The 27,930-nt window shown below is 43.1% G+C and overlaps 1 protein-coding gene across 3 annotated transcripts; it reads left to right on the top strand.

Annotated features, from left to right (window-relative positions):
• The first annotated feature begins 258 nt into the window (after positions 1-258).
• TMEM144 (transmembrane protein 144) lies at positions 259-26,139 on the top strand. Of its 3 annotated transcripts, XM_088475350.1 has the most exons (14): positions 261-401; positions 705-731; positions 1,882-2,014; positions 4,120-4,302; positions 6,428-6,550; positions 9,235-9,334; positions 10,104-10,184; positions 11,029-11,110; positions 13,314-13,387; positions 14,213-14,331; positions 15,606-15,725; positions 21,734-21,831; positions 24,800-24,853; positions 25,668-26,139. In XM_088475350.1, the coding sequence occupies exons 4-14, from the start codon at positions 4,161-4,163 to the stop codon at positions 25,749-25,751; spliced, it is 1,077 nt and encodes a 358-aa protein (XP_088331476.1). In that variant the 5' UTR covers positions 261-401; positions 705-731; positions 1,882-2,014; positions 4,120-4,160; the 3' UTR covers positions 25,752-26,139. The 3 variants fall into 3 exon arrangements, with proteins under 3 accessions (XP_088331477.1, XP_088331476.1, XP_088331475.1); XM_088475349.1 differs by lacking the exon at positions 1,882-2,014 and having other exon boundaries at positions 262-401; XM_088475351.1 differs by lacking the exons at positions 1,882-2,014; positions 24,800-24,853; positions 25,668-26,139 and adding an exon at positions 15,136-15,209 and having other exon boundaries at positions 259-401; positions 21,734-21,820.
• The last annotated feature ends 1,791 nt before the right edge of the window (positions 26,140-27,930 follow it).

Genomic DNA, 27,930 nt, shown 5'->3' with positions numbered 1-27,930 from the left:
TCTAGAATCTAGATAGAATAGTAATGATGATTTTTTTATTTTGTTTTTTTCCTTCCTGGTTATTTAACATGAACAAAATGCGATTTAAACTGTGCAGCAACGATTGTGCACTGAGTAACAACCTACTGTTGGCTACAGATGCAGAAAGACTGCATAAAGTATATACACCGACTTACGTAGGCTACTGAGACGGTGCACACATTATTTGTCTGAGTGACAGACAGCTCTGGCACGCCTACAGCCCGGCCACATACACTCACGCCTGTCACTGTTGTCTATGTCGAGGTGAGCAGTAGCAGCACTGGCTGAGCCGGGCTAGCTGTCATGTGACCAGGAAGAAAGTCACCTGACTTGCTCATGTCGGTAACTGGAAACAAAGCAGGAACAGAGCCCTGCTGCTGGTAAGTACTGGGTTCTTATAGCTAAATCATACTACATATGTCTCTTTATATGTTTCTTTTAGGACCCACGAAGTACGATAGTCCCTTCAGTTGACTACTCAGAATAAAAGTACAATATTGTTATGTAGCATGGAAATGCATTGTATGTGCCTGTTACATTGTTTCCTATTGCCAGAATTTCTTTACATTACACACCATATTTAGTTAACCTTCAAGCATTCTTTTAAAAGTTATTTCCTGGTAAGAAGTGTTACTGATTTATAATAATATGATTTTGTTATGTATTTTTTTTTTTTCATATAGTATGTCAAGAAAATATTGAAGGAAAAAGTAAGTATTTATTTATTTATTTATTTACTTTCCTTTAGTCGAAGTGTGGACTACTGCAGTTAAGAAAGTTTATTAAATGTCTGTAGCAAGTAAAATTATATATGTACAATATATCATATACTTTGGTTTCATCATTAGGGGGTCTATTTACCTCACATCTGTTTTCTTGTTCATCGGCATTATTATCACATTTATAAGACACAACACTTTGCTGTATGGACATTCTGTATAAGAAATTATACAATCAACTATGTTATTAATCTGTTGTACCAATGAGCTTCTACCTGCAATACGCTGACTGCATTCTATATGTCTTCATATTACCCCATCATGGTCCCTTCCCTCGTTTTCTACCATCCCTCCACCTGTCCCTCTCTAGGCGCTTCCCTGTGTTCTCATGTTTTTCCCCTCTCTATCTATCTGTTCTGTGATTCCCCGAAATGGGGGGAATCCAATTATGGACAGGTTATTTACCCCCGCAGCTCTGGCTTTCCCCACAGCTGCGGGGTTTTGCTATACAATTAGGGGACTGATGATGGGACGCAGTGATTTCTATAGAAATCACTGTCTTTTTTCTCGCACCTCTAAAGCAAGTCCAGATTTTTCCTAAAATCGTTTTTTAGGAACAATCAGCGGAACTTGCTCTGGGACCTCCGCAGCACCCCCTATGAGGACTAATTAATCAATTGGAAGTTTCCAATAAGCTTAATTAGTCCTTAACTACTCACCTTCTGAAGCGGTGTCTTCTTCCTCCAGCCTCGGTAGCCGGGACTTCTGCAGCAGGGTGAGTGTTTGAGTGTTGTGTGTCTCCCCTGTGGCCCGTGCTGGGAGTACTACATCTTCCAGCAGCCTTTGCTTCTCCCAGTAGCTCCCTCCCCAGTGACAAGATGGAGAGGAAGCCATCGGGAGCCGCGGAGACCACCTGAGATCCCCAGACAGGTGAGTATAATTTTTTAAAATTGGATACCTCGGGTATCGTGAGCGCGCATACCCGCAGTAATCCAAAATTGGGCGTGAGGTGCACAAGGTTTTTTTTACCTCGCGGCCAATTGAATCACCCCCTATATATAACCCTTCTACAAATTGCTCATCCTTCCCACTGTAACATACGTAGAGCCCCTAACATGGTTGCCTTGTCTGATACTTTCAGGGGCAGGATGAGCAACACGTGTAATCAGGGATTGACTAGATCTATACATTTAAGCAAGCCTGCCGAGCAGAGCACCAGGAGCTCTCGGCCAAACCTTCACACGGCCAGACTCAATTTATTCATTGAGTATCCTGTAAGTCACTTTTCATTTTACCCTGTTTTATTTCCATGTTTTGCTTATCTCGCACACTGTAACTTATGTATTGCTGCCAAGATGGCTGCCTCACCTATCATGTGTAGGATGAACAATGCGTGGGTTTAATGATTTTGTAATAGTCTGTATCTTGCTTTAGTATTCCGTAGCTCCCCCATTATGTACCATCTTATCCAGGCATTGATATGACAAAGAAGTATACTAATACATTTTTTATAATAAAACAAATCATACAGAGAAACAAAACAAGAACTTGCAAAATTGATGGAGAAGGTGCAGATATGAGAGAGATAGAGGGTTCTGCTTGTTGGAATTTACAATTTTGAAGTTGCATATTGAATTTAACATTGCATTTGAACTATTCTATATCAGCATATATCACATCCATTTACTGTATAATGATTAATGTGTTTTTAAACAAATCCTGATGGATAGCAGAGGATTGACAGAGGTTACATTTTCCACATCGCTCTCACAGACCTTTGCTTAGGAAAAGCATGTAAGATCCCTGAAATCAGTCATGTTCTGCTGTTTTTATGGTTCATAAAATGTTTCAGCATATCGGCTAATGTGCATATTATGCAGCATCACAGTGTTTCTTGTAAATTCCTCTGGGGCTCCATCTGTCACTGTGTGGGATAATTAAGCTTGTGCACATTAACTACAGCAGATTACGGTATGTTATATTATCTGGCTAGTACCACAATAGCTGGTGCAGGAGCAGGGCCCTCAGTACTACTGTAGGCCCATTTCATTGTTCTGTCCCCTCCAGGCTCTTCTCAGATACCTAGGCCGCCTTCTACACAAAACACTGACTTTTTCCCTAAAACTACAGTACTTCAAGCTGGTAATTACACATGCAATCTAAATCACATAACAAAGTTTTATATAGCCTACTTACTTGCAAGCATTTTACTTTATCCAAGAGGGAAATTAAAGACATATCCTTGATCTAATTACAATTCTCAGCCCTCTTTCTCTCAGCCATGCACTACCAGAGCCATGAAAGTAATACCCCATCTCTTCCCCACGATGCACACTCCTGCCCTATTCTCTTCATCCATCCACATTCCAGAACTATTTATTTCTCTTGTTTTCCATTGCTTTCTTCTATATCTTGTCCTGTTGCTTGATGTTAGGATTGCAGCGGGGTGATTAAAACTATAAATTCCGTAAAACTTTTCACATAGCATATAGAAGTAAGCCTCCATTTCTGGGACTGTTACTGCCACCTGAGAAGCCCCACGGTTGAGAATCTCTGTCTGTAGCTAATCTCCCCCCTCCCGCAGCCTAAGCCTAAATCTACCCGGGGCACCTAAAACTAACCCACCCCCCTCGGCTGACAGCTGCCCGGCCCGGCCCCGCCGTACTCACTTTTGGGATGCCGGCTTTCGCTGTTTCGGCGTCCGCATCTCCAGCTGATCGGGATTTAGACGCCGGGATCCCGGTAATCGGCATCCCGGCCGTTGGTCAATTGACCGCATCCCGTATGCACAGCTCTGCATGGACTGTTGACAGACCGTCACTAAGCTTAGCTTACATGCAAAAGCCCCATACCACCCAGTTACACTTCAGCTGCAAGTAGACATGCGACTGAGTTGCGTCCAACTCGGCAACACCTGTTATTGCGCACGCTTGGGTCCAGAGCATGCTCAGTGGTAAAACATGCAAGATTTCATCCACAAAACCGACTTGCATTCAACTCTGCATCATCCCTTTATTGTTATATCTTGTTGTTACAGCTTCTGGATGTAACTGATGGAAAAACTTGCTCCAAAGTAGCAAATAAAATATATTTTTGTGTGATGTATGATCTCAACATTTTTTTTTATTTTAAAGAAAGGTATAAGCCATGATATAGATGTATGAATTTATTTTAATTCTTACTATTATTATGAGTATTGCATTTTTAAGCTGTTGACTTCATATGTCTTCATTTGCTCAGCATAACAATGTTAAAAATCTTGGAATTGGTTTAAAAGCGTACATCACGACACTAACAAGTCTCATAATTTGTGTTGTCTATTTTCTTTTTTTTATTATTTCTGTGTCATAAAATATATACCTGTATGTTTTTCATTTAGATTCCTTAGATCAGGGAAAAGGAACTTAAGGCATCCAAGCTATGGAAGACTGGATGATTGATAGTAACCACAGTGTCACCAGTAACGGTTCCAATCTAGCGCTGGGCTTCACGTCTTCTGTTGTATCCGTCATCTTGTTTGGCTCCAACTTTGTCCCAGTGAAGAAGTTTGACACTGGAGATGGTAGGCAACCCATGTGACCATGCTATACGTTTGTTATTGAATGTCAGTTACAGGATCTTCTCTAAGTTACTGTAGACATTAGAAGAAACAAGTTTTACAGTGTTATGATGGGTTTGTTTACACCTTACATTCTGAGGGGGGTGATTCAGTGGTGTGACGTCCCAGAACCGCACATCGTGGCCATTCACATGGCTGGTTTGCCTAACGTCCAATACTGTGTGCACTGGGATGCTAATGGATGAATCCAACCGGATCCAGCCTCATTCTACCCCTTTTACACCAAATTCCCGGGTTTGACTCGGGATTTGGAACAGTGACAGACCCCTTTCCCACTGAGGCACCAACCCGGGTTATGCCAGGGTCGGCACCATTCACACCGAACCCGGGTCTGCAGTTATCCAGCTCTTCCGGCATTGCAGTGGACACTTGGAGATGATCTAATCTCCAAGCGCAACTAAAGCCGAACAATCCGCTAGCATGCGGCACGACCTGGATCATCGTGACCCGGGTCGCGGCATTTACACCGCAGGGTGTCACGGGAACGACCCGTGCCCAACCCTGCAATCTAGTCATGTGGGATCCATGGGTCACAGGACCAGGGTTGATCCGTTTACACTGACAAAAATCCTGGGTTGATGCGCGTTCATGTGTAAAAAGCTGGGATTTTAATGTCATTGTAAAAGGGGTGGATGTTGGGGCACCTTAACTGGCAGATATGTGTGCAGCCAAGCATTGTAGTCTACAACAGCTAGTTCATTTAGGCCTTCTGCCCGCTGGTATTTATAAAACCTCACCATTAGCAAATGTAAGTAAGATTGTGATTGTGTAGGGGTCTTTGGAACTAGTTAGTCTCATTTCAAGATCCATTTTCATGCACTGTGCTAACCATAAAACACCAGCATAAGTAGATACTGTTATAAAGTTAATACCAATAGTTATGAGACCTTGATGCATTTTAATTAAATGGTTCCCTACTTTTTTAATTATATATATTTTACTTTATAGAATTATATTAAAAATCATAAAACACACAGTAACTGAATTCTCTTTATTGTGCTGGAATATCAGTGTTCTCCCCAGACTGTATTTTGCGGGCGCATCGCCCGGCAGAAACAGCCTACCGCCCGGCACTTCCCCCACCCAAATGCGCCGTGTCACTGTACAACTTACTCCCCGGCTTCCCTCCTGCCCCAATGTGCCGCATCCCCTGTTGCTCGGTCACCCTTAACGTGTTCTTGTTGCCACGGACACAGATGCCGGATGTGACGCCGAGCTGCACCGACCTCACATGTCAGTCTGTCTGGCATCTGTGTCCTCCGGCAATAAGGACACGTTCGTGAGGGTTCTGGACGACGGTTACTGAGCCAGTTCTTTCTCCAGTAATAGAATATCTGACAAACTCTCTCCTCCCTAAATATATACTGTAATCTGCATATAAAGGGAGGAGCAGCCAGTAATGGAGTCAATGCATTAGTGCATTTCCAAGAGGTGCAGCAACGATATGCTCCTAAGTGGAGAGCTAAACAAGCATTAGCACATGGATGACACATTCTATGCCTGTCAATACACAGACCCACAGGGACTGGTCAGCTGCTGCAGATTGGACCTATTCCACCTACTGAATTAGCTAGGACAGGATATGTAAAGGACATTCAAATAGTTTAGATGCTCTACTAACTAATAAAACTATTTGAGGGGGAATTCAATTAGTCTAAATTGGCCAGGGACGATTCGGTTGTTTATGCCGTAGGGCGCGAGTGCCAATCATTTTGCTTTGCAGCGTAAAGGGGCTGGGGAGAGTGCCCCAAGTTTAAATCATTATAAGGTCAGGATTTAAAACATTTTATTATTGGGAAGGCCCCCTCCCGGCTACTTCTTGATGCCACCCGGCTGGAAAAATTTTCTGGGGAGAACACTGAATATACGTTATGTTTGTGCATGAGAAAAGGACTTTGCTTTGCACGGTGATCTTATCTTAAACAGTGCAAGTTTTATCAATAACAAGTGCTTACGCTTTATACTATAGCCCAGCAGTGAAAAGATCCTTACTGTAATGACCTTGTTACATTTGAATTCATTTTTCTTATTATCTTTCATTATTTTATGGGCTTTGTTGTTTTTTCAGGCATGTTCTTCCAATGGATTCTCTGCGCTTCAATATGGATAGTTTCTTTAGTGGTCAATCTCATTCTCCGCTGTCCAAAATTCTGGCCTCTTGCAATGGTCGGAGGTTGTGTCTGGGCTACAGGTAAAACACTCCCAACTGTGTATTGCTATAAATATGTTTGAGAGAGTTTCAATGTGTAATGCCTTGCTGAAGGTGGACTAGTGCAGTATTACGCCTCATTGCAACCACATAACAAAATGACAACACATGTTGTGTGTTTCAACTTGTAGGGATGTGCAGGCTCGGTTCTACTCGGTTCCGTTCGTTTTTTTTTACCGAATCTTATTGGGTATCAGCTGTCATGAGTTTTGGATAGCCAATAAGATTTGGTAAAAAAAAACGAACGGAACCGAGTAGAACCGAGCCTGCACATCCCTAGTTTCAAGGAGTGGATGCTGCACTATCTTTGTGACATTTACCTGATTCCTGCAGAGTCTATTCAGAGTCTATGTAGTCACACAAAACAGCTTATGTTCTTTCTACATTTCATGCAGGAAAACACATTTATAGGCAGAATTCTTCAAATGTAAGAATACCCCTGAAAAACATGCAAATGACCATATGTGATGCCACTTCACTCTCATAACTTACTTAAGACAGAAATTAGGCTCCAACTGACAATATTGTATATAGTGTCATTTAATTAAGTTTTGATCCAAAAGTGATAATTGACCTTTTTGGTGGCATCTGGATTCCTATCTTTGCCTGCAATTAGTTTCACAAACCGCATGCTCGCAGTGACTTCTCTGAAGCATAATAAGGACGTGTTTGTTACACTTATTGGTGAAATATTATGACTATGACTATTACATTTTATTTATAAAATGCTGACATATTTGCAGCACTGTACATTGAGGAAAATAAAATCATTTCTGTAAAGATATATTCACGCCATGCCTTCATAAAAGATCATTATAGAATCTGTTTTAAAAAATATAGGTTCCTTGCTAGTGAGAATTTGTAGTAGTTTCCAAAAGAATTTAAAATCCTGCAAATATTTTTAGATTTGATCTAGTAACCTCTTATTTTCTTATGTGGAGTACTTGAGATTTCATTGTGTGTTTCTTACATATGTGCCTATAATTTTTGTATACTTAATTTACGTTTTATCTGTGAAGCCAGGAGACAAATTATACTGTTGGGTAGTTATGAAACAGAGTAATCCTATCCCTTCCCAAGTATGTGTGTATGTGTGTGTGTGTGTGTATGTATGTATGTATGTATGTGTGTATATATATATATATATATATATATATATATATATATATATATATATATAGCTGGGTGATATCTGCATAATTTTATTTTAAATGGTATTTAGTATTAGTACAGAAATACCTTTATACCAAATATCTATCTGCAAGAAGCACATGGGTGCTCTAAATGTATATAATACAATCTAATACAAAATTATTTAGTCATCATTTTCTGTTCTGTTCTTTAAAGTATTATGTGTACAATAGGACCGGGGGCACTTAAGACGGGGTCTCGCTACCCCCTCTACTCAAGGCCTACCCTCTCTCGTCCACACAAACCCCACTAATCATCTGGACAGCCCTCATTTCTCATCCAGCCCACCCCCACTCATTGTCTGGCCGCCCCACTCATACGGCCCTTAGATAATGGACAGGACTGCGCAGTGCTCTGGCCAGGGCATCGAGTATCCTCCCCCCTAATACGACTATAGTATACAGTGATGTGGTATATATATATATTGATTTGGGCACTTGCAAAGACGGTCTTGTGTAATAGGGAAATTACTTTACTAGGGATATATGGGCAGAGTAGCTGCAGTCTTGTCAGATCAGGTGCAGTAAGTAAGCCCAGTGCACTCCTTCCTGCAATTGGAAAACTCCCCTCTTCTGGTGTATAATCTAGTACTTCTAATGAAATGATATAAAGCAAAACAGATTAAATGAAAGATAGGGAACAATATCAAACTTTTTTTTAAGATAATGTATCATAACCACTTGTGTTAACTTTGTTCGCTTTACCAGTGTTTAAGGTTAGTGCAAAGCACAAAAATAGATGTGAAAATGAAACCTATCACAATGTTACTCGTATTCGTAAGTGTTTGAAGCTGTGTTAAGCCAAAAGGAGGTTTTACTTGGCAGCAGTTGACCTTTTGGCTTTTCCATTTGCAGGCAGCCTTAGTAGGAGATGAAATTCTGCCGTTGTACCATGGGGAGGTGGTGGTGAGTTCTCCTTCCCTGGCACAGACCAGTACTTCAGCTCCTATGAAAGCTGCAGATTTTACCTGGAAAATCACTGCATTCATTCACTGCTTTGACACTATCCTAATTTAGGATCCGCTCTGTCTCTCTGCCCTATTTGACTGCATGTAATAGACTTGATCCCTGTCAAAATCTGCAGATGCACAATAACCCCACTTTACATTCACCTCACTGGTGAGGGACTAAAATAGCATCCAACTCTGCTTCATAGTCACATTAACCTTAATGAATTACTCAGCGCTACGGCTGAACTAATATGCAAATGTGAATGCATTGGGATTCTGGCACATATACAGGAATAATTACATTTTATGTACAAATGCTTTGTCCTGTGCTTAGACTGGGTTGTCATATCTCTCCTCTGGAAATGCTCAAGTCCATTTTAATGATGGAAGATTGTTTTTACATCTGGCACTAACAACTGATTTTTAAAATTAAATCTATTTTTTTCACCCTTTTGTCTATATAACAAGGCATCTTGCAAAAACTGTGGCAGCTCTAACACATATGTTTCAATTTTGTTTTTTACAGGTAATATTACAGTTGTTCCAATAGTAAAGACGGTTGGACTTGGACTAGGTCTTCTCCTTTGGGCTTCTACCAACCTACTAACTGGCTGGGCGAGCTCCAGGTATCCTCATCATTATACTGGCTGCCTTGACTAGGGCGGGGGTGCAGAGAAGGCTGGGTGGACTGAGGGCGGGCAGTGCTGGCTGGACTAAAGGGGTGGCACAGGGCAGGGTCAGGTATAGAAGTGATTACCTTAGTAATTATTTCATGGAATAAAGAGAAATCCAGATAATATGAAGCAGCATTTTGTGTGCACATTTTTTTTTTTTCACTCACACATGTATATTACTATATGTATATGCTTTCTAGCTGCACATTTTGGAGTACATACAGTTGCTGCCTCACTGCTCTGGTGCCCATGGTTCTGTCCTGACCAGGGCATTAGGTGTCTGTGATATGTGGTTTCCTGATAGAGAGGGGACCCAGAGAGAGAGGCTGGGTAACAGCGGAGCTCAATGCAATGCATCAGGCGGCAGCCAAAAGAAAGAGCACTGGTGGCATTAGAAGTATGGACTTGGAGCAGGCCACGAGCCAATCACAGCTCACAGAATGGCAGCCAATCAGGAGTGATTGGTTGCCATCCCACGAGCTGTGATTGGCTTGCGGCCGGCTCCATTAATCCAATGCCTCCGGTGCTCTTTCATTTGGCTGCCTCCTGAAGCATTCTTCTCTGCTACTACCCGGTCCCGGTCTCTCTCCGGGCCAGGGACTGGAGTCCCGACAGTCCCGCCCCGATGGCGGCCCTGCTTGTGCATATGTGACATAGTTGATGTGTATACAAACTTTTATGTAAAACTGAATCATGGAATCATTGTCTTTATGTATTTCAGGTTTGGGATGTTTGGCATTGACCCAGAAGTTGTGGATAGGCCATATTTAAATTATGCAGGAGCAGGTCTTTCAGCTCTGAGGTATCAGTTCTCATCCCTCCTTCTTCTTGATCACATTTCTGTGTGTCATCAACTCAGTGACACTTTCATACAGTGTACGTAACTGTGGTATCAATAAATAACATTGGGTATAACTACTAAAGGGTTAATGGTTAGTGTGAAGTGAATTTACTTACTGGAGTAAAGCCAGACTCTGGTGGTGCTTTAACGACAGTATCAGAAGTTTTCAACTTTAAAGTGGAACTAAACCTCAAATGTAAACATTCAAGATAAAAGATAGAAAAAAGTATGAAATGTAAGTGAATAAGCAATGTAAGGAAATGTCAAATGTAGCAGTTATATTTATCTTCTAAAGTACCAGGAATCAGGAAAGGATACAGAGAAGTTTGGAGCCTTTAGTGATTTCTGAAAGGACAGAATTGTGCTGACATTCTAGTGACTATAGTAGAATATTTTAGGGGTTTACTTCCAATTTAGTTAAAAATTTCAGTGAACGCACACATCGCATATATGTATATGAATTTTCTGAGTAAGAGAATGCGGTTGACCATAAAATATGCCTATTTGTGCATACAGGTGGAAATGGGTTGCTCTGTCCCTGTGGGGAAGTAGGCCATAAGACACACACGGAGGCAATGCACAGCCAAACCTGCTATGCAGGGCTACTATAGAGCAGTTATTCACATTTTTTCAATGAGACAAGCTCTGGATTGCACCGCTTGGCTGAAATAAACACTGCTTCATTTGCCAATAGCTTTTCTTTGTAAATTACTAACATTTTCAAATTTCGAGGTTGCTTCTGCAAATGTAATACAATAATTTTCCAGGCTGATTCATATGCAGTATTTGTATTTTTCTTTTTTAGTGCCATTATTTTTCTGTTTGTAAAAAGCGAAGTTAAAAGAGTCACATCAGAATCAGAAACAACCCCACTTCTAAGGAATAGTGTACGTATTATAAAGTAACATTTCTGTTTTTTGTTTACATTCCCAATCAGCTAGTGCCCGACATAGGAAAATGAGAGTTCTGCAGAGGCTGGACAGTCTCGGGTTGTATACACTATTGATTAGTAACTATCATAAAGTGATTTTTTTTTTTTTTTCAAATGTTTATCAAGACTTAATCATGAATATGCGTTAAAATGTTTAAGGAAACTACCTGCAGCATTCTGTAGAATGGTAGGTTGCTAAGTTCAATGTACAAAAAAAAAATCAGTACTCTGCCTATGTCTTCCTTTTATGGAACTCAGGGGCGGATTGGGACCCCGGGCCGGTTCCCACTGGGCCGGCCCCTTTTTATGCCCTTTAGGGGCCGACGGCCACCCTTCCCTCACTGACCCCACTGCCGGCCCAGCTGCAGCTTCTGGACATTGCCGGCAACCGCTCCCCAGCTTACCCAGCACTCTGCCGCGATCGGAGCTCAGCTCCGATCAGGCAGTGTTTTGACCATAATAAAAATGGCCGACAGGGGAGATCCCCCATAAGCCATTGCGGAGCTGTCAGTCATAACTGACGGCTCCACCTACAGGCTGCCTGCGGCCCGCCTCGGCGCCTCCTGGACCACGGCCGTCGGGGGGGACGGACACTGCAGGGCGGTAGTGTGGTCGGCACATAAGTGCCGTCTGCACTATCTACTAGGAACAAACACACAGACACCGGCGCCGGCAGCTGTGTGTTTGTTTTAGCAGCCGATGAGAGTTAGACAGACTCTCATCGGCTGCTGCGCCCACTGCTGGAGCTGGGCTCCATTTTCCGGCTCCCACAGTGGGTGAATGGAGAGACGTCATGACGTCACTCCCATCATGCAGAGCACGCCCGGGGGACAGAGGAGCGGACGCCGGAGCGGGGATTAAGGTAAGTGGATTTTTAAAAATTTTTTTTACATGATTGGCTGGGACTTCTGCAGGGGAGGCGATCACTGCTGGGGGGAGGCTACCACTGGGGGAACCGCACGACTACTACTGGGGACACTGCTAAGGGGGGTGATCACTACTGGGGGCACTGCTAAGGGTGGGGATCACTACTGGGGGCACTGCTGGGGGGGGAGATCACTACTGGGGGCACTGCTGGGGGGGGGGATCACTACTGGGGGGGGCACTACTGGGGGGGGGAGATCACTACTGGGGGCATTGCTGGGGGGGGGAGATCACTACTGGGGGCACTGCTGGGGGGGGAGATCACTACTGGGGGCACTGCTGGGGGGGGATCACTACTGGGGGCACTGCTGGGGGGGGAGATCACTACTGGGGGCACTACTGGGGGCACTGCTGAGGGGGGGAGATCACTGCTGGGGGGGAGATCACTACTGGGGGCACTGCTGGGGGGGAGATCACTACTTGGGGCACTGCTGAGGGGGGGAGATCACTGCTGGGGGGAGATCACTACTGGGGGCAGGCTACTACTGGGGGCACTGCTGGGGAGGAGATCACTGCTGGGGTGAGGCTACTACTGGGGGCAATGCTTGGGGGGAGATCACTACTGGGGGCACTGCTGGGGGAAGGCTACTACTGGGGGCACGAATACTATGGGGACATTGCTGGGGGAAGGCTACTACTGGGGGCACGAATACTATGGGGACATTGCTGGGGGGAGGCTACTACTGAGGGCACGACTACTGCTGGGGGGAGGTTACTACTGGGGGCACTGCTGGGGGGAGGCTATTATTTGGGGCTCTATTACTACTGGGGGCATTGCTGGGGGGAGGCTACTACTGGGGGCACTGGTGGGGGGCTACTACTGGGGGCAATGCACAGGGGAGGACTAGTACTGGGGGCACTGCACAGGGGTGTGCACCTTGGCAGGGGTTAGTAGTAGCCGCGACTGCGTACAACTTAGAATCAGGCTCTATATGGAGGTTGTATCTCATTCCCTCAGTAGGACCCCGCCCTCTCAATAGAGCCCGCCCCCATCAGGGCTGCTTTAAAAAATCTCCCAGGCTGGTTTTCGATCCCAATCCGCCCCTGATGGAACTAGACTGCAATAAACTAGGATACATAAAAGATTATTTTTGTAAAAGTACAGTAAGTATTCTGAAGATCATGATTAAGATGATTTTTTTTTTTGCCAAGAAGTCATATGATCATGTTGGCAATTGGTTTCCTGTAACTTACACACTAGACCTGAACAACCTGCTTTTGTGTTTTTCTAACAGATTAACGCCCAGGAACACACTGTTACAGACGCTTCGTGGGTAGACAAATTATCACCTTTACAAAGGCGGATAATGTAAGCAAACTGCAAATAATAGCTAAATTGTCATGTAGGAGGCCAAAGTTCATTTTGCAAAAGCCGATGAAATGATGCCATTTATAGACCTGTCTTGTGACTGTATCGCTTGCAGGCAGATGTGCATACTACTCATTTGTGATTACCTAGGAGCATTCCCCATATACAGATCTGTCCTCCATGTGTAAAGTGTCTGGTTGCAATGTGAGAGTCCTGGGTTCAAGTCCCAGGTATGACTGCTGAGAAACCTGTGATTTAAAATTAAAGGAGGATGTAACCGAATGACAAGGTTCTCACAAATAGCTCTCAAGTTAAGTGCATGAATATGGTATAAGAGGATTTGTTTCTAAAAGTCTGTGTAGGTGTATGGTAAATGTATGTGTGTGTATATAAATATAATTTTGTGAAGTGGCATCATAGCATGTGATTGCTCTGGGTGCCAGGGCTCGTTGGACCTCTGCATCCAACGGGTCGGAGGCAGGGAGGAGGTTGAGGGTGGCCCTGTCTGCTCCATCTGTACTGGCCCCACAATTTCTGATGATGGCCTAGTAGTTGTGTGAAGGTACTGTCCGTTTTATGGGAGAAACATGTAGTTAGTTGGATACCAATGTCCCTAATGGCCTGCCCTAGGCCGATCATGGCAGCCGTGCAGTTACTGCTGCTGTGCACCACCCTGATACAGGAAGAAAAGTTAAAGTTCCAGTTTATCATTAGAAGCTGTAATATATATGAATAATGAAAACTACATTATTGCTTATAACAGGAATGCATAAGTATAAAAATATTTTCATTATGTTTTTCCTTTGCATTGTGTATTTGTAATAGAGGCTCAGCGATGGCTATTGTAGCAGGAGTTCTTTATGGTTCCTGCTTTATTCCAGTTCTCTACATCAAAGACCACAGCAAGAACAATGAAAGCATATATGCCGGAGCCAGTCAGTTTGGTAAGAGAAGTATAAATCCCAATTGCTGTATTTGGGTCAGAAATTATATTTACAAAGACAAAATGGCATATGAACGGTCTGTGGAAACACAGCCAGAAGCGCATCTTCATTATTGTAGCATTGTGTAACTTGCTGTTATACACAGTTATACATAAACATGAGGCTAGTTTCTGTTCTTCTGAATACGGTAGTAGTGGGTGGGCTGGACGGGTGGTGCTTGCTGAATGCAGCAACTCATAACCAAGTTTTAATTTGTGCTTACTGAGGAGTTTTGGGTATTTAGCTCTACATCACTGGTGATAAAAATAACTTTAGGGGTTCATACAAACAACTGAAGCAAATAGGAATTTCCTTTGGTACCGTAGTCGAGTAAATATTTATTGTTTTACTCCTTTAAACATATTTAAAGCGCCTCCTCGATCACACATCTAACCTTGTGCATTGGGTGGCAAGTGGGTCCCTTCTCTTTCGCGGCGCTATCTTCCCAGTAATATTCGGTAAGATGCCACATGTTAACAAGAGAGCAAAGGCTCTGACACAGTGACAAAATCTTTACTTTCACTGTGTGTCGCCATCTTTCTGAAGAAGTCACTGGGAACATGGTGCAGCGGAGGAGGAGGAACCAGCTTGATGGTACAAGATAAGTATAATCTGGATGCAGGGTGTGCAATGTGGGCCCCCTTGGACCCAGGGGCCCATGTGCATTACACACCCTGCACCCATTATAAATATGCCTATTTTATAGGTCAAAACTTTTGCACAATTAACTAAACCCACAAAATATACCTCCAATTTTATTTGCAGTTTGTAACCTGGTGACATCTAAACTCCCCAACACTCTGGACCTTTATAGGACCCAGAGTCTCCCCATCCAACAGGTAATTATCCGGGGCATCTTACCATCATCTAACTGTTGATAGTGTCGGATTGATTGGTGTGCTTGAGTCAGGTCCCTCCCGGTCAGTAACAGTGTTTAGCAGCCTTGTGTAAGAGTTCTATAGACTTCCCCTTGGTTTTCTTGGAAGTATTGTAGCTCAGACAAACAATCTACCATTCTAAAAGTACATTCAAAAGTACAAATTTAACACATGATATAAAGGCATACCCAAGTGCAAAAGTGAGTTTCGTAAATAAGGCTTTCTTTTACTAGATGACACTTTCACGCTTGCTATTTTTGTCATACAAGTTATTACTGTATAAAATTTGTTTGCAGACAGCATTATTATGTCAACGGGTGTTTTGCTGTGGTATTGAATAGTGACTATCTTTTTCAGATCTGGATTACGTGTTTGCACACTACAGTGGTATTTTTATCACTAGCACCATATACTTTCTCATTTACTGTGCAGTAATGAAAAATCGCCCCAAAGTTTATCCAGAAGCCATACTGCCTGGTAAGTGTTGCCATGGCTTCCAGCTCAGATGATGTAATAGAATGGGACTAAATATAATGGCCCTATGTACACAACGTTGGTATTGTAAACGGATTTTGTATATGTATATACATGAATGCATAGTTTTTGTTTTTTCTTATTGACATGTTAAAGGAATCAAACCTATAAACGTCACACTGAGCTTGTCATATTACAAGCAGGAGAAATTCTAGTAACAAATTGCAATCCATTCATAGAAAAAGCATACATGAATGAATTGGTCTAAGGTCTATAATTAGAACAAAATGCAGCAAAATCTAGATTACACTATAAGGGGCAAGTCCATGAGAACATTGTAAAACTGGAGTCATTTCTCAATGGGTGCCTACAGAAAACATCATTCCTTTTATTATCCTTCCTAAAATCAAAAAGAAAGTCACTGGTGTCCATAAGCCTCTCTCACTGTCTTTTTAGACCATTTCTGTAGTGTTTCATGTTGTCTTGCTCCTATGACATAGGAGTTGGTAGCAAAATTATCGTAATAACGTTACTCTTAAAAAAAAAAAAAGAAAAGCACATGCAAAAATAGCGTATTCCGCTCATCTGCAGATCTCAGGATGCATTCCCGCTAGCAATAATAGCATATGCATCTGCTTTACATAAGGCACACCTTACAGAAACTTACATGCCATTTACACCCATGTTGTAACCCATTTACTTTACCCATTATTAGGTGTCAATTAAACTACAACAACCTCCCTAATATAGTAGATACAACTCCATGTCTTGTGTATGGGACAAAATGCTAACGACAATGCAGAAAGCATCAACTAGTGTCAGGGAACATTCACCAACAGCCAACCTTAATCAGTTCTGGTGAACACCCATCCTCATCTGTTACTTGCACCTGCCCTGACCAACGTCATATGGTACAGCTTTCTCCCTGTCGTCATGGGGCTTTTAGCTGGTCAGCATGTGTTCACATTTGTATAAAGACGTCCTTACTGCACTCTGCCTATGTAAGATGAGCCCTTCCTGCCTAATTTTGCCTCTCCGGTGGTGAGGTGATCTGTATGCTAGATGCATGCATTGCCGCTCCATTTTCATGTAGGAGGGCCCCGATTCAGAGCGAGCGCTCTGGTCAGAGCGTCCGACTCTGAATCAGGCCCTGAGTTTGAGAGCCTGTGTTCTAAAGCACTAGCAGCCTCAGTGTTGGCTCGTAGTGTACTTTGGTTAAGGTCCTGGTAAGCTGATACAGGGTCAAAGATGGCCCTGGAATCCTTACCTTTCTATGGCAATATACTTTTTGGGGCATAGTTAGATCAGATAATAGCTACTCTGACAGCTTCAAAATCTACTTGTCTGCTATCTACAGCTACATTAGGCAGTTCTCCTCTTGATCCTTTCTTGCCCAGGGACGAGCAAAGGAACAGTCTTCTTCCAGGCAGTCTAGTTTTCACAGGACAACCAGGCAACAAACTAAGAGGTCTGGGCAGGCCAGACGTCCAACTTCTAAACCGGACGACATACCTTCGGCCTGATGGGGCGGGCCTCCTCCTGGGCGATCCCAGGGTGGGAGGCCGACTTCTTCAATTTGCGGATTATTGGCATCAAACAACAATAGATGCCTGGGTCCAAGAAGTGGTCTCTCAGGGGTATGCTGTAACTTTCCGGAGGCATCCTCCCCAGAAGTTTTTTTGTTTTTTTGTACAAATCCCCCATCAGATGCGATCAAAGACCTTGGCTCTTCAGGAGGCCATTTACTTCCTGCTGCAGGCAGGGGTAATAATCCCGGTTCCTGTGTTTCAGCAAGGAAGGAGTTATTATTCCAATCTATTTTTGGTACAGAAACAGAATGGGTCTTACCGCCCTATTCTAAATCTAGAAGCCCTCAACAGGTTTATCCTTGTACTCAAGTTCCGTATGGAAACTCGTCGGTCAATTATTTTGGCAATGGAGCCTGGGGATTTTATGGTTTCCCTGGACATTCTGGGTGCGTATCTGCATGTGCCTATTACGCCATCCCACCAACAATTTCTATGGTTTGCTGTCCTGCAACAACATTACCAATTTCAGGAATTACCCTTTGGTCTATCAACGGCCCCTCTGGTCTTTAGCAAAATAATGGCGGTTATGACGGCCTACCTCAGGTGTCAGGGAATCGGAGTACTACTATATCTGTATCACCTTCTGATAATTGCACAGTCTCCAGCTGTTTTAGAACACCATCTCCAACTGACCATTGCCTGCCTACAGAAGCACGGCTGGATCATCAATTGAAAGAAATCCTCTTTCTCCAACACAGCAGATGGTACATCTGGGGGTACTTCTGGATTCTCGGGCACAAAGGGGATTTCTGCCAGAGGACAAGATTGTGGCCCTATCATTGCGAATACACAAGCGAAGGGTATCCATTCTATCAGTGATGCAGGTCCTGGGGTCGATGGTATCCACTTTCGACGTTGTGGGATATCCTTTGTTCCATTCCAGGCCTCTGCAAAAATGTATTCACTCCAGGTGGAACGGACAGTATCATCTAACAAGGTCCCAGAGGATTCTTCTCACTCCAGAGGTTCGTCTCTCTTGTGGTGGCTACAATAGGATCAGCTGGACAAAGATCGCCCATACTGGATTCCAAATTGGGTGCTTCTCACCACGGATGCCAGTCTTCGTGGATGGGGGACAGAGACAGGTCATCACACCTTTCAGGGAAGATGGACAAATCCGGAAAGTCATCAGCCCATAAACATTCTGGAGCTTCGAGCAGTATAAAAAGCACTCATCGTGGCACAGGACCTGCTCCAGGGAAGGCCGGCCCAGATCCAATGAAAAATAGTAATAACTAATTCAGGCGCAATGCACGTATGAATAGTATATAAACACCATAGATAATCGTTATGATGTACATGAACTCAAATAGCTCATAAGAAGCAGCTCTTAACTGAGAGGTATATTCTCATTCCCCTCAAATAACTTATAAAAACCCTAAATCTCATTAAAATAATATGTAGTAACTCTAAATAGACCAATATGGAAGATAATTAACCAATTTAGAAGGATCCAGTCCGAAACGCGACCACAGTAGCCTATCTCAATCATCAGGGAAGCACGCGAAGTCATGCAGCCATGAGGGAAATTACAAACATTCTGACTAGGGCAGAACGTCCGGCTATCTCTGCAATATTCATCCCGGGAGTCCTCAATTGGTCTCTCTACCCGGGGGTCTTTCAACTCATGTTGAACAAATGGGGCTTACCAGACATAGACCTCATGGTATCAAGTCACAACCACAAGGTCTCCTGGTACGGGTCCAGGACCAGAGATCCCTCAACACCCTCCGTGGGCGCACTAGCAGTAAGATGGGACTTCAAGCTGGCATATCTCTTTCCTCCGATTTTCCTCCTCCCAAGGGTTCTCAGGAAATTCAAGCAAGAAGGCGGAACAGTAATACTAGTGGCTCCTGCTTGGCCCAGACGTCATTGGTTCACCGATATACGGAATTTATCCATAGACAGTCTGTATCCTCTTCCTCTATGGTCGGATCTGTTAGCGCAGGGTCCCTGCCTGCATCCAGACTTGCCTCGCCTGTCTTTGACGGCGTGGTTCTTGAGTTTTCCATCTTAAGAGCTGAGGGTTTCTCCAGCTCTGTGATTAAAACGATGCTTAGGGCACGAAAGCCTTTCTCTGCCCGCAGAGTTTGGCATTCTTTTGGTCAGTGGTGTTCCCACAGAAAATATGACCCTAAGGTGTTTAGAGTTACCCAGATACTGGCTTTTCTCCAGGCTGGATTGGACCTTTGGACTCCGCCTGGCTACTTTGAGAGGGAATCGGTATGACATACCGCCGGACCTAAGCCCGGCAGATGAAATGCAGACGCCAGAAGTCCGGCAGATGAAGATCCCGATGGCGCCTGGTAAGTATCCCAACCCTCCCTTAGGGGTGCATAACCCTAACCCCCCCTTCCTTCTCCCTAAACCCAACCCTCCCAGGGGGTGCCTCACCCTAACCACCCCTTTCTCTAGCCTAATCCTAATCCCCCCCCCCCAGGGGGAGTGCCTAAGTGCCTAACCCTAAATCCCCTCGGGGGTCCCTAAACATTTCCCCCCTTGCGGCTAACAGGTCCCGATGCCCGGCTTACCTACTTTCGGTATGCCGGACGTCGGGATTGTGGTGTGGGGCTGATTATAGGCATTGGTATTTAGACGCCTATCATTAGTCCCATGCCGGGATTTCACAGTTGGGAAGCCGGCGGTCGGCATTTCGACCACCGGCTTCCTGACTACATACCTTTTGAGAGTGTTTCTGCACTGTCAGTCTGGTTCCAGAGAAAGATTGCTTTTTTACCAGATGTTATAATTGTTTACAGGGGGTTCTCCGAGTTAAGCCTCCTTTTGTTCCACCGGTAGCGCCGTGGGATTTGTCTTAGGGGCTACAGGCTCCCCCATTTGAACCTCTGGACTCTGTAGATTTGAAATGGTTGACAGCAAAGACACTTTTTCTCCTCGCTATCTCTTCGACACGCAGAGTCTCTGTTTTGGCAGCGCTCCCCATTTTTGATTTTTCGCCAGGATAGAGCTGTTCTCCACACAAGCTAGGGTAACCTTCCTAAGGTAGTGTCCCGTTTTCATGTGCATGAAGAGATTGTGGTTCCAGCTTTTCAGTCTTCAGATCTTCCTGTAGGTGAAGTCTCCCTGGATGTAGTTTGTGCTCTCCGTATCTATGTAGAGCGTACAAACTCTTTTAGATAATCAGATACTCTTTTTCTGTTATATGGTTTTCACAAACGAGGATGACCAGCTAACAAACAGACTCTGGCTAGATAGTTACGTATGACTATCTCTCATGTATACACACAGGCTGATCTCCCTTTTCCAAACACTGTGACAGCACATTCTGCTCGGTCTGTTGAGCAATTATGCAAGGCAGCCACCTGGTCTTCAGTTCACACTTTTCTCAGGTTCTGTGCCTTTGATACTTTTGCCTCTCAGGATGCTTCCTTTGGGCGACGAGTTCTCCTTTCTGCGCGGGAGCATCCCCACCCTTAGGGGAACTGCTTTATTACATCCCCATGGTATCCCTGTGGATCCCTATGGAACCTGAAGAAGAAAATAAGAGTTACGGTAGAATTACCGTTGATAATTCTTTTTCTTCGAGGTCCATAGGGTCCATAGGTCCACAGGGCACCTACCCCGACACACCTGGCTGAATTGGGAAATTTTTCTTTTGGTCACAGATTCCCTCATCTTGTATGAGAGTGCTTCTTGTGTACGATTGTTCTTCCTTCTCCTCTATCCTACTCCTGCCTTGGACTTGTTTACAAAACTGAATGCCTGTGGCCTGCAGCAGGGTATATGTGGAGGACCAGAGGCATCCTGGGAGCTGAAACCTTTAACTGTTTGGTGCCTGGATCACTCCAACCACATTATCCACATGGAATCCCTGTGGAACCTATGGACCTCAAAGAAAGAATTATCAATGGTAAGTCTACCATAACTCTTATTTTACCTAGTCACTTTGTTGGTATTTGCTTTGGGGAGTGCCCATGTGTAAGTGATTATACCAACTAATCTTTTTCATTTAATGATTACATTTTTAAAGGAGTCAAGCACAAAGTATTGACAATAGTGGAACTAAATCAGTTTGCATTACTAGAATAGTAGCTGCCAATCATGATTTTACAGAGGGGTGTTTTCTAGGTCAGTGCTTCTGAAACTTGGTCCTCAAGATACCCTAACAGACCAGGCTTTAAGTATATCCCATGCATGAGCCCAGATGGATAAATCAAAATGACTGAGGTACTAATTAAGTCATCTGTTCTCAAGCATGGATATCCTTAAAATCTTAAAACCTTTTAAATGTTTATTTTTGTGAGATGTTTGAACTACATGTTCTACCATTTATACATGTTCCCTGCTCATTGTATGCACGCAATGTACATATGCAGCACATGTCACTATATTTCTGGCATGCTTCTTGTTTCAGCATTTGTATACTTTGTGATAATGTGTAATTTCCTCTGTATTTCAAAGGATTTATCTCTGGATTTCTCTGGGCAATCGCCAATTGCTGCTGGTTCCTGGCGAATAACTACCTCAGTGCTGTGGTCAGCTTCCCAATTATCACAGCGGTCAGTAGATATTGGGATGTTAAATACAAAGATGTGGGATAAACCATGTTAGACAATTATGTATCTACTGAATGTCAATTCTAATTCCACAGCATGAACTGACCTTTTAAGCGCATTTAGCCAATATCATAGTTGAGTCACAATGTAGCTCTATGGATAAGTCACTTGCTCAGCTTTAGAGTAAGAATGGCATGAAAGTATAAGTTTGTTCATGGATTTATAGCATACTGTGTACATCTGGTAAATTAAAGCATATAGCAGTGTTTCCCGAACTCTGTTCTCAAGGCACCCTAACTGTCAAGATTTTAGGGATAGGCGAGCTAATTAGTACATCATTCATTTCAATTTAACATGCTCAAGCATGGATATCCTTAATACCTGAATCATTTGCGTGCTTTAAGGAAACACTGATTTATAAGCTAATTCCCCCCCCCCCCCCCCCAAAAAAAACCCCAAAAAACTGTTCATTATGTAAGATATATTAAAATAAAAAAGCCACAATTAGGTGGGTTCCCCTATATGTGTAAAGGTGTAGCACACTCTTATCTTGCCCTGTATGTGTAAAGGTGTAGCGCACTCTCTCACCTTCCCCTTTATGTGTAAAGGTGTAGACACTCTCTCACCTTCCCCCTGTATGTGTAAAGGTGTAGCACACTCTCTCACCTTCCCCCTGTATGTGTAAAGGTATAGCACACTCTCTCACCTTCCCCTGTATGTGTAAAGGTGTAGCACACTCTCTCACCTTCCCCCTGTATGTGTAAAGGTGTAGCACACTCTCTCACCTTCCCCCTGTATGTGTAAAGGTATAGCACACTCTCTCACCTTCCCCTGTATGTGTAAAGGTGTAGCACACTCTCTCACCTTCCCCCTGTATGTGTAAAGGTGTAGCACACTCTCTCACCTTCCCCCTGTATGTGTAAAGGTATAGCACACTCTCTCACCTTCCCCCTGTATGTGTAAAGGTGTAGCACACTCTCTCACCTTCCCCCTGTATGTGTAAAGGTGTAGCACACTCTCTCACCTTCCCCCTGTATGTGTAAAGGTGTAGCACACTCTCTCATCTTCCCCTGTATGTGTAAAGGTGTAGCACACTCTCTCACCTTCCCCTGTATGTGTAAAGGTGTAGCACACTCTCTCACCTTCCCCCTGTATGTGTAAAGGTGTAGCACACTCTCTCACCTTCCCCCTGTATGTGTAAAGGTATAGCACACTCTCTCACCTTCCCCTGTATGTGTAAAGGTGTAGCACACTCTCTCACCTTCCCCCTGTATGTGTAAAGGTGTAGCACACTCTCTCACCTTCCCCCTGTATGTGTAAAGGGGTAGCACACTCTCTCACCTTCCCCTGTATGTGTAAAGGTGTAGCACACTCTCTCACCTTCCCCTGTATGTGTAAAGGTGTAGCACACTCTCTCACCTTCCCCCTGTATGTGTAAAGGTGTAGCACACTCTCTCACCTTCCCCTGTATGTGTAAAGGTATAGCACACTCTCTCACCTTCCCCCTGTATGTGTAAATGTATAGCACACTCTCTCACCTTCCCCCTGTATGTGTAAAGGGGTAGCACACTCTCTCACCTTCCCCTGTATGTGTAAAGGTATAGCGCACTCTCTCACCTTCCCCCTGTATGTGTAAAGGGGTAGCACACTCTCTCACCTTCCCCTGTATGTGTAAAGGTGTAGCACATTCTCTCACCTTCCCCTGTATGTGTAAAGGTGTAGCACACTCTCTCACCTTCCCCCTGTATGTGTAAAGGGGTAGCACACTCTCTCACCTTCCCCTGTATGTGTAAAGGTATAGCACACTCTCTCACCTTCCCCCTGTATGTGTAAAGGTGTAGCACACTCTCTCACCTTCCCCCTGTATGTGTAAAGGTGTAGCACACTCTCTCATCTTACTGCTCGCCTGCAGCAGTTATTTAAGCTGCTGATTGATGATCACAGTCAGAATGTGTGTGTGATCTTGGCTGTAGAATGGTCAGATCTGTGCAGGTTTATAACTGATTATCACTGAACTAGACACATATTGGCCAATTCAGTGTTGTAGGCAAACCGAATAGTTTGTGTACAACTCCAATGTTTGAAGATTGCGCATGTGCAGATATCCTTCTACGAGATCACTTTCTGATGTTGCAGCCTAATTGTCAGTCTGCGGGCGTTTTGGGGGTGGAGCGGGGGCGGTGTCAGACAGCGTCCCAGAAAATGTTGCATTTGTCGGCCCTGTTTTCTGGGCATGCTGGAGCCAGTGGCTGCGTCTATGTACACAGCATCAATGGTTTCAGCTGTGTAAAAACACCGACCATCCTGAGTAACATAAAGGTTTCTCAGATGACCGATGTGTCCTGGGACTCCGCAGTGGATCACAGAAGCCGGCAGGAGGTATCTATTTACATAAAGATGCAGCAGCAATGCTAAAAGCGTACAACTGTGAATAAGGCACAGCCAGATAACATGCAGGGAGAGATATATCAAATCTTCTAAAGAGAACAACTGGAAAATTTGGCCATAGCAACCAGTGAGTTTATAGATATCATTTATCTAGTACAGTCTATATAATGACCGGTATCATCTAATTGGTTGCTATGGGCGACTTGTCCACCTGTCCTCTTTAGAAGGTTTGGATCTAATGTGCATGGACAGCTTAAGTACACGTTTTCTGCTATTGTAGGCACCAAGTGTCTCTGCTGTATTTTTAGTACTAGTGCAGGCAGTAAGACTTGATTGCATTATAAGATATTTATCTGAAATATAATAATTTTTGCATTTGTTTCCCAATACTTTTACATTACATTAAAATCTAAACAGAGGGATTTTAACCAAACAGTACAATGTAGCATTCATTTTCAGAATTACACAGGACTTTATTCTGTTTTTAAATATTATTAATTTTTAATAATGTCTTGTCTGTATTTCCGTTAAACTGTTATACATGTCTGTGTAGCTGTGTATTCATTCAGTATTGTTATCACAGGGTCCCGGATTGGTCGCTGCTATGTGGGGAGTTCTAGTTTTTAAAGAAATAAGGGTAAGTTTAATCTATCTGAGTTCTTTGCAGGAGCTGTTTTAGTTTAGGTCCACATTTGCCATTCTAGTTACATGTAAATCTCCAATTTTTCAAATGTATAAAATATATCTTAAAAAAAAAAACAACAAAACCTTATTTTCTTTATTGTGAAGTGCAGAGCAGGGGAGCAGGGGGAGCCTAGCAAAGAGCGATTTGTAAAATCACCACAATAATCTTTATGGGTTCAAGCACTCAAGGTTATCTGAAAATGATAAGTGCATTTCAGTGGGCACAAATGTCTCTAGAACTAATTGTCAATTGAATGGAAATTATTTTTTTATGAAATACTATTATGGAACTACAAGTTTCAGAAAACAGTCTGCCATAGCTTGCTAGGACTTGTGGAACTACAAATGCCAGCATGCATAATTCCACAATAGTATTATACTGCTTTATTTTCAATAGGTCTTGAGGTCAGTAACTACTCGGCTACACACAATCTGCTAACATGTAAGCACTGCTTGTGATTGGATGAGCTTTCCCATTCACTTCTGTTGGTACTGCATTTCATTGGTCTTTCTGCACTTTCCTATTCAAATGTATGGGGAAATTGCAGTGATATAATTCATGATATTAGCAAATTGGCCTGATTTATAGTCTGTGGTCAGAAATCAAACACAATGCCAGACGATTGGCTTGTGAACTGGTTTCTCAGCCTAACCACCAGATGGCTGTGTCTGACCATATTTTCAGTATTAGCTGTTCAGGAATCTGAATTTACTGTAGTTTACTGGTCTCCAGTGTATAATTTGTGTTTTGTGTTCTCCTTCTACAGGGCCTGAGGAACTACCTGCTCTTGGTGCTGGCATTTTGTATTGTACTATCAGGTTCTCTCTTAACAGCTTTTTCTAAAACATGAGGAACAATTTTATGGAATATCCACAGGAGATGTTAGAGATTTATTTTTACCTAAACGGTTTCTGTTGCTGACAAATACAAACTGATGCAGGACAAACTCCCTGTCTTTTTTTTATATGAAGAAATGGAAGCCAGTGTTTTTGTTTTACGATTTTTTCAATATTACTGCATTTTGATGTTGCAGTTATGCTCTGGAAACATAAAGGGAACAAATTTTACTTTTTTTTTTATTAAATAAGTGTACATATACAGAAGTGTACTGTGGCTTCAGTCACACCAAACAACCCCTCTCGGTGCGCCAAGTACGGCCGCACTGAGCGTCTATTTAGCTCAAAATGTGCATCTTATTTGCATAAATAAAACAACTGGAAGCGATAAAACAACTTTATTAGATCACACTGATCAATTTGATGTGTGTCATTTGTATATCTGTGTATGAATGAGTATGGATCTGTATACAAAGTGCTACGATGCAGCAGCCACGACTCTTTCTCCCACCAACTTCCGTTTTGCTTCTTTGTACATGGTTAAAACTAATTCCTGTACAGTTAAAGTCGCAGCTCAGCGTCTCTAGTACACTGTGATTGGTGTTTCACTGCGTCTGCAAATTTTAAAGAAAAAGTTGGTATGCCACGCCGCTTGTATGCTCCGTCGCGCTGAGCGTCTCGTGCTGCATGGCGTATAGACACTAGGTTTATGAGTATACATCTCTGTCTAGATTTAATATTTAGTAGACAATTTGTTATATCCCTCTTAAAAACCCTGTTGTTGTATTCAATCCTTATTCTGTTTTCACACTTCCATTAGAGGCAACAAATATGCAGAAGGTGCGAAATAGAAATCAGACATGTCAACGCTGTGTATAAAATATTAGTGTTAATTTATGGATATCTATTGGAGAGCTACTATAAGATGTTTCATTTTATCCTAATCCATCTGCAGTACTGTAGAAATAAGTGTTTTAAAAATTTCCAAAATGCCTGGGTACCTGAAAACCAAATAATTTTTTGAATTGTGACTCAATTAGTGTTTCTCTATTTACTAAGCTGTGTTAGGAGATAAAGTGAACGGTGATAAGGTACCAGCCAATCAGCTTCTAATTGACATTTCTCAAATGCAGTCTGTGACATGGCAATTAGGAGCTGATTGGCTGGTACCTTATCACCGTTCACTTTATCTCCTAACACAGCTTAGTTAATAGGCCCCTAAAGCTCATTGTAAAAATGTTGAAAAGGAATTAGAGTTTGGCAGAATGTGATTGGGCAGGACTACAATTAGCACACACCCACACTACATCTTTTTATCTGGGTGTCAACTTGGACATTGCCAGCTATGAGCTGGTTTAAGAACATGTAACACTGCATATAAGTGAATAATTATTTTTTTTTAATTATTTTTTTATTCTAAAATACAAGGAATAGAGGGCCTGATTCAGATATGTAAGCAAGACCGATATATACGCAGTTGAGAGATTATTGGCCAACTGCTCATACGTCATGATCACACCGCGCACACACCAAGGTACCTTAACGGTGCTGCTCGTGTGAGGATTTCTTTGCAAAGTGATTGACATTCCGGGACCGTTTAGTGGCTGTTACAGCGAGTGATGGGAAAAACGCTGGAGTTTTTTTGGGACATGTCTCAGCCTGCAACTGCGATTCGTTACGCAGACAAAGTTGTCCTGATGTCTCAGTTCTGGCGGCCATGCTGCGCAACCATAGGGCTACTCAGATGGCAGATTATCGAATGATCTGCAACTTTGACTACTTATGTGTACGCAGATGCTTGGGTTTGTGATGGCCCCGGTGGGCGTCTCAATACATATCCAGGTGTCTGTGACATTTGCATATTTTCTAAAGCGAAATAATTTGTGCTCTGCAACAAATAGACCTTTCTGTCTGATAAACAAATGCAGCAACCAATCGGGTAAAAGATTAGAAAGCAGAGACGAATAATTAGGGCTTGTATCTGCTTTACAAGTAGTTGTTGATTTTCAAAGGGATGAGAATCAGGGCTCCCTTCAAGACTGATAAATGCAAAACAGTGGTAAGGTGCCAGGACAAAATTGGAGACGGCAGCATCAGGAAGATGCATGGGCATAGAGGCAAAAGAATCAGATTTGATATGAATAGGTGTTGGAACACTAATCTCAGATTTGCTCAGTTGGATTATCCGGACAG

This window comes from Taudactylus pleione, unplaced genomic scaffold, assembly GCF_031769625.1.
Source record: "Taudactylus pleione unplaced genomic scaffold, aTauple2 ptg000170l, whole genome shotgun sequence".
Classification (NCBI taxonomy): domain Eukaryota; kingdom Metazoa; phylum Chordata; class Amphibia; order Anura; family Myobatrachidae; genus Taudactylus; species Taudactylus pleione.
The sequence above is the reverse complement of the archived record's forward strand: the minus strand, read 5'-3'. Positions and strand labels throughout refer to the sequence as shown.

Coding starts and splice junctions, on each gene's coding strand:
- TMEM144 (XM_088475350.1), top strand. CDS start 4,161: ATGGAAGACTGGATGATTGATAGTAACCACAGTGTCACCAGTAACGGT. Junction 4,303..6,427: donor GAAGTTTGACACTGGAGATG/GTAGGCAACCCA, acceptor TTGTTTTTTCAG/GCATGTTCTTCCAATGGATT. Junction 6,551..9,234: donor AGGTTGTGTCTGGGCTACAG/GTAAAACACTCC, acceptor TGTTTTTTACAG/GTAATATTACAGTTGTTCCA.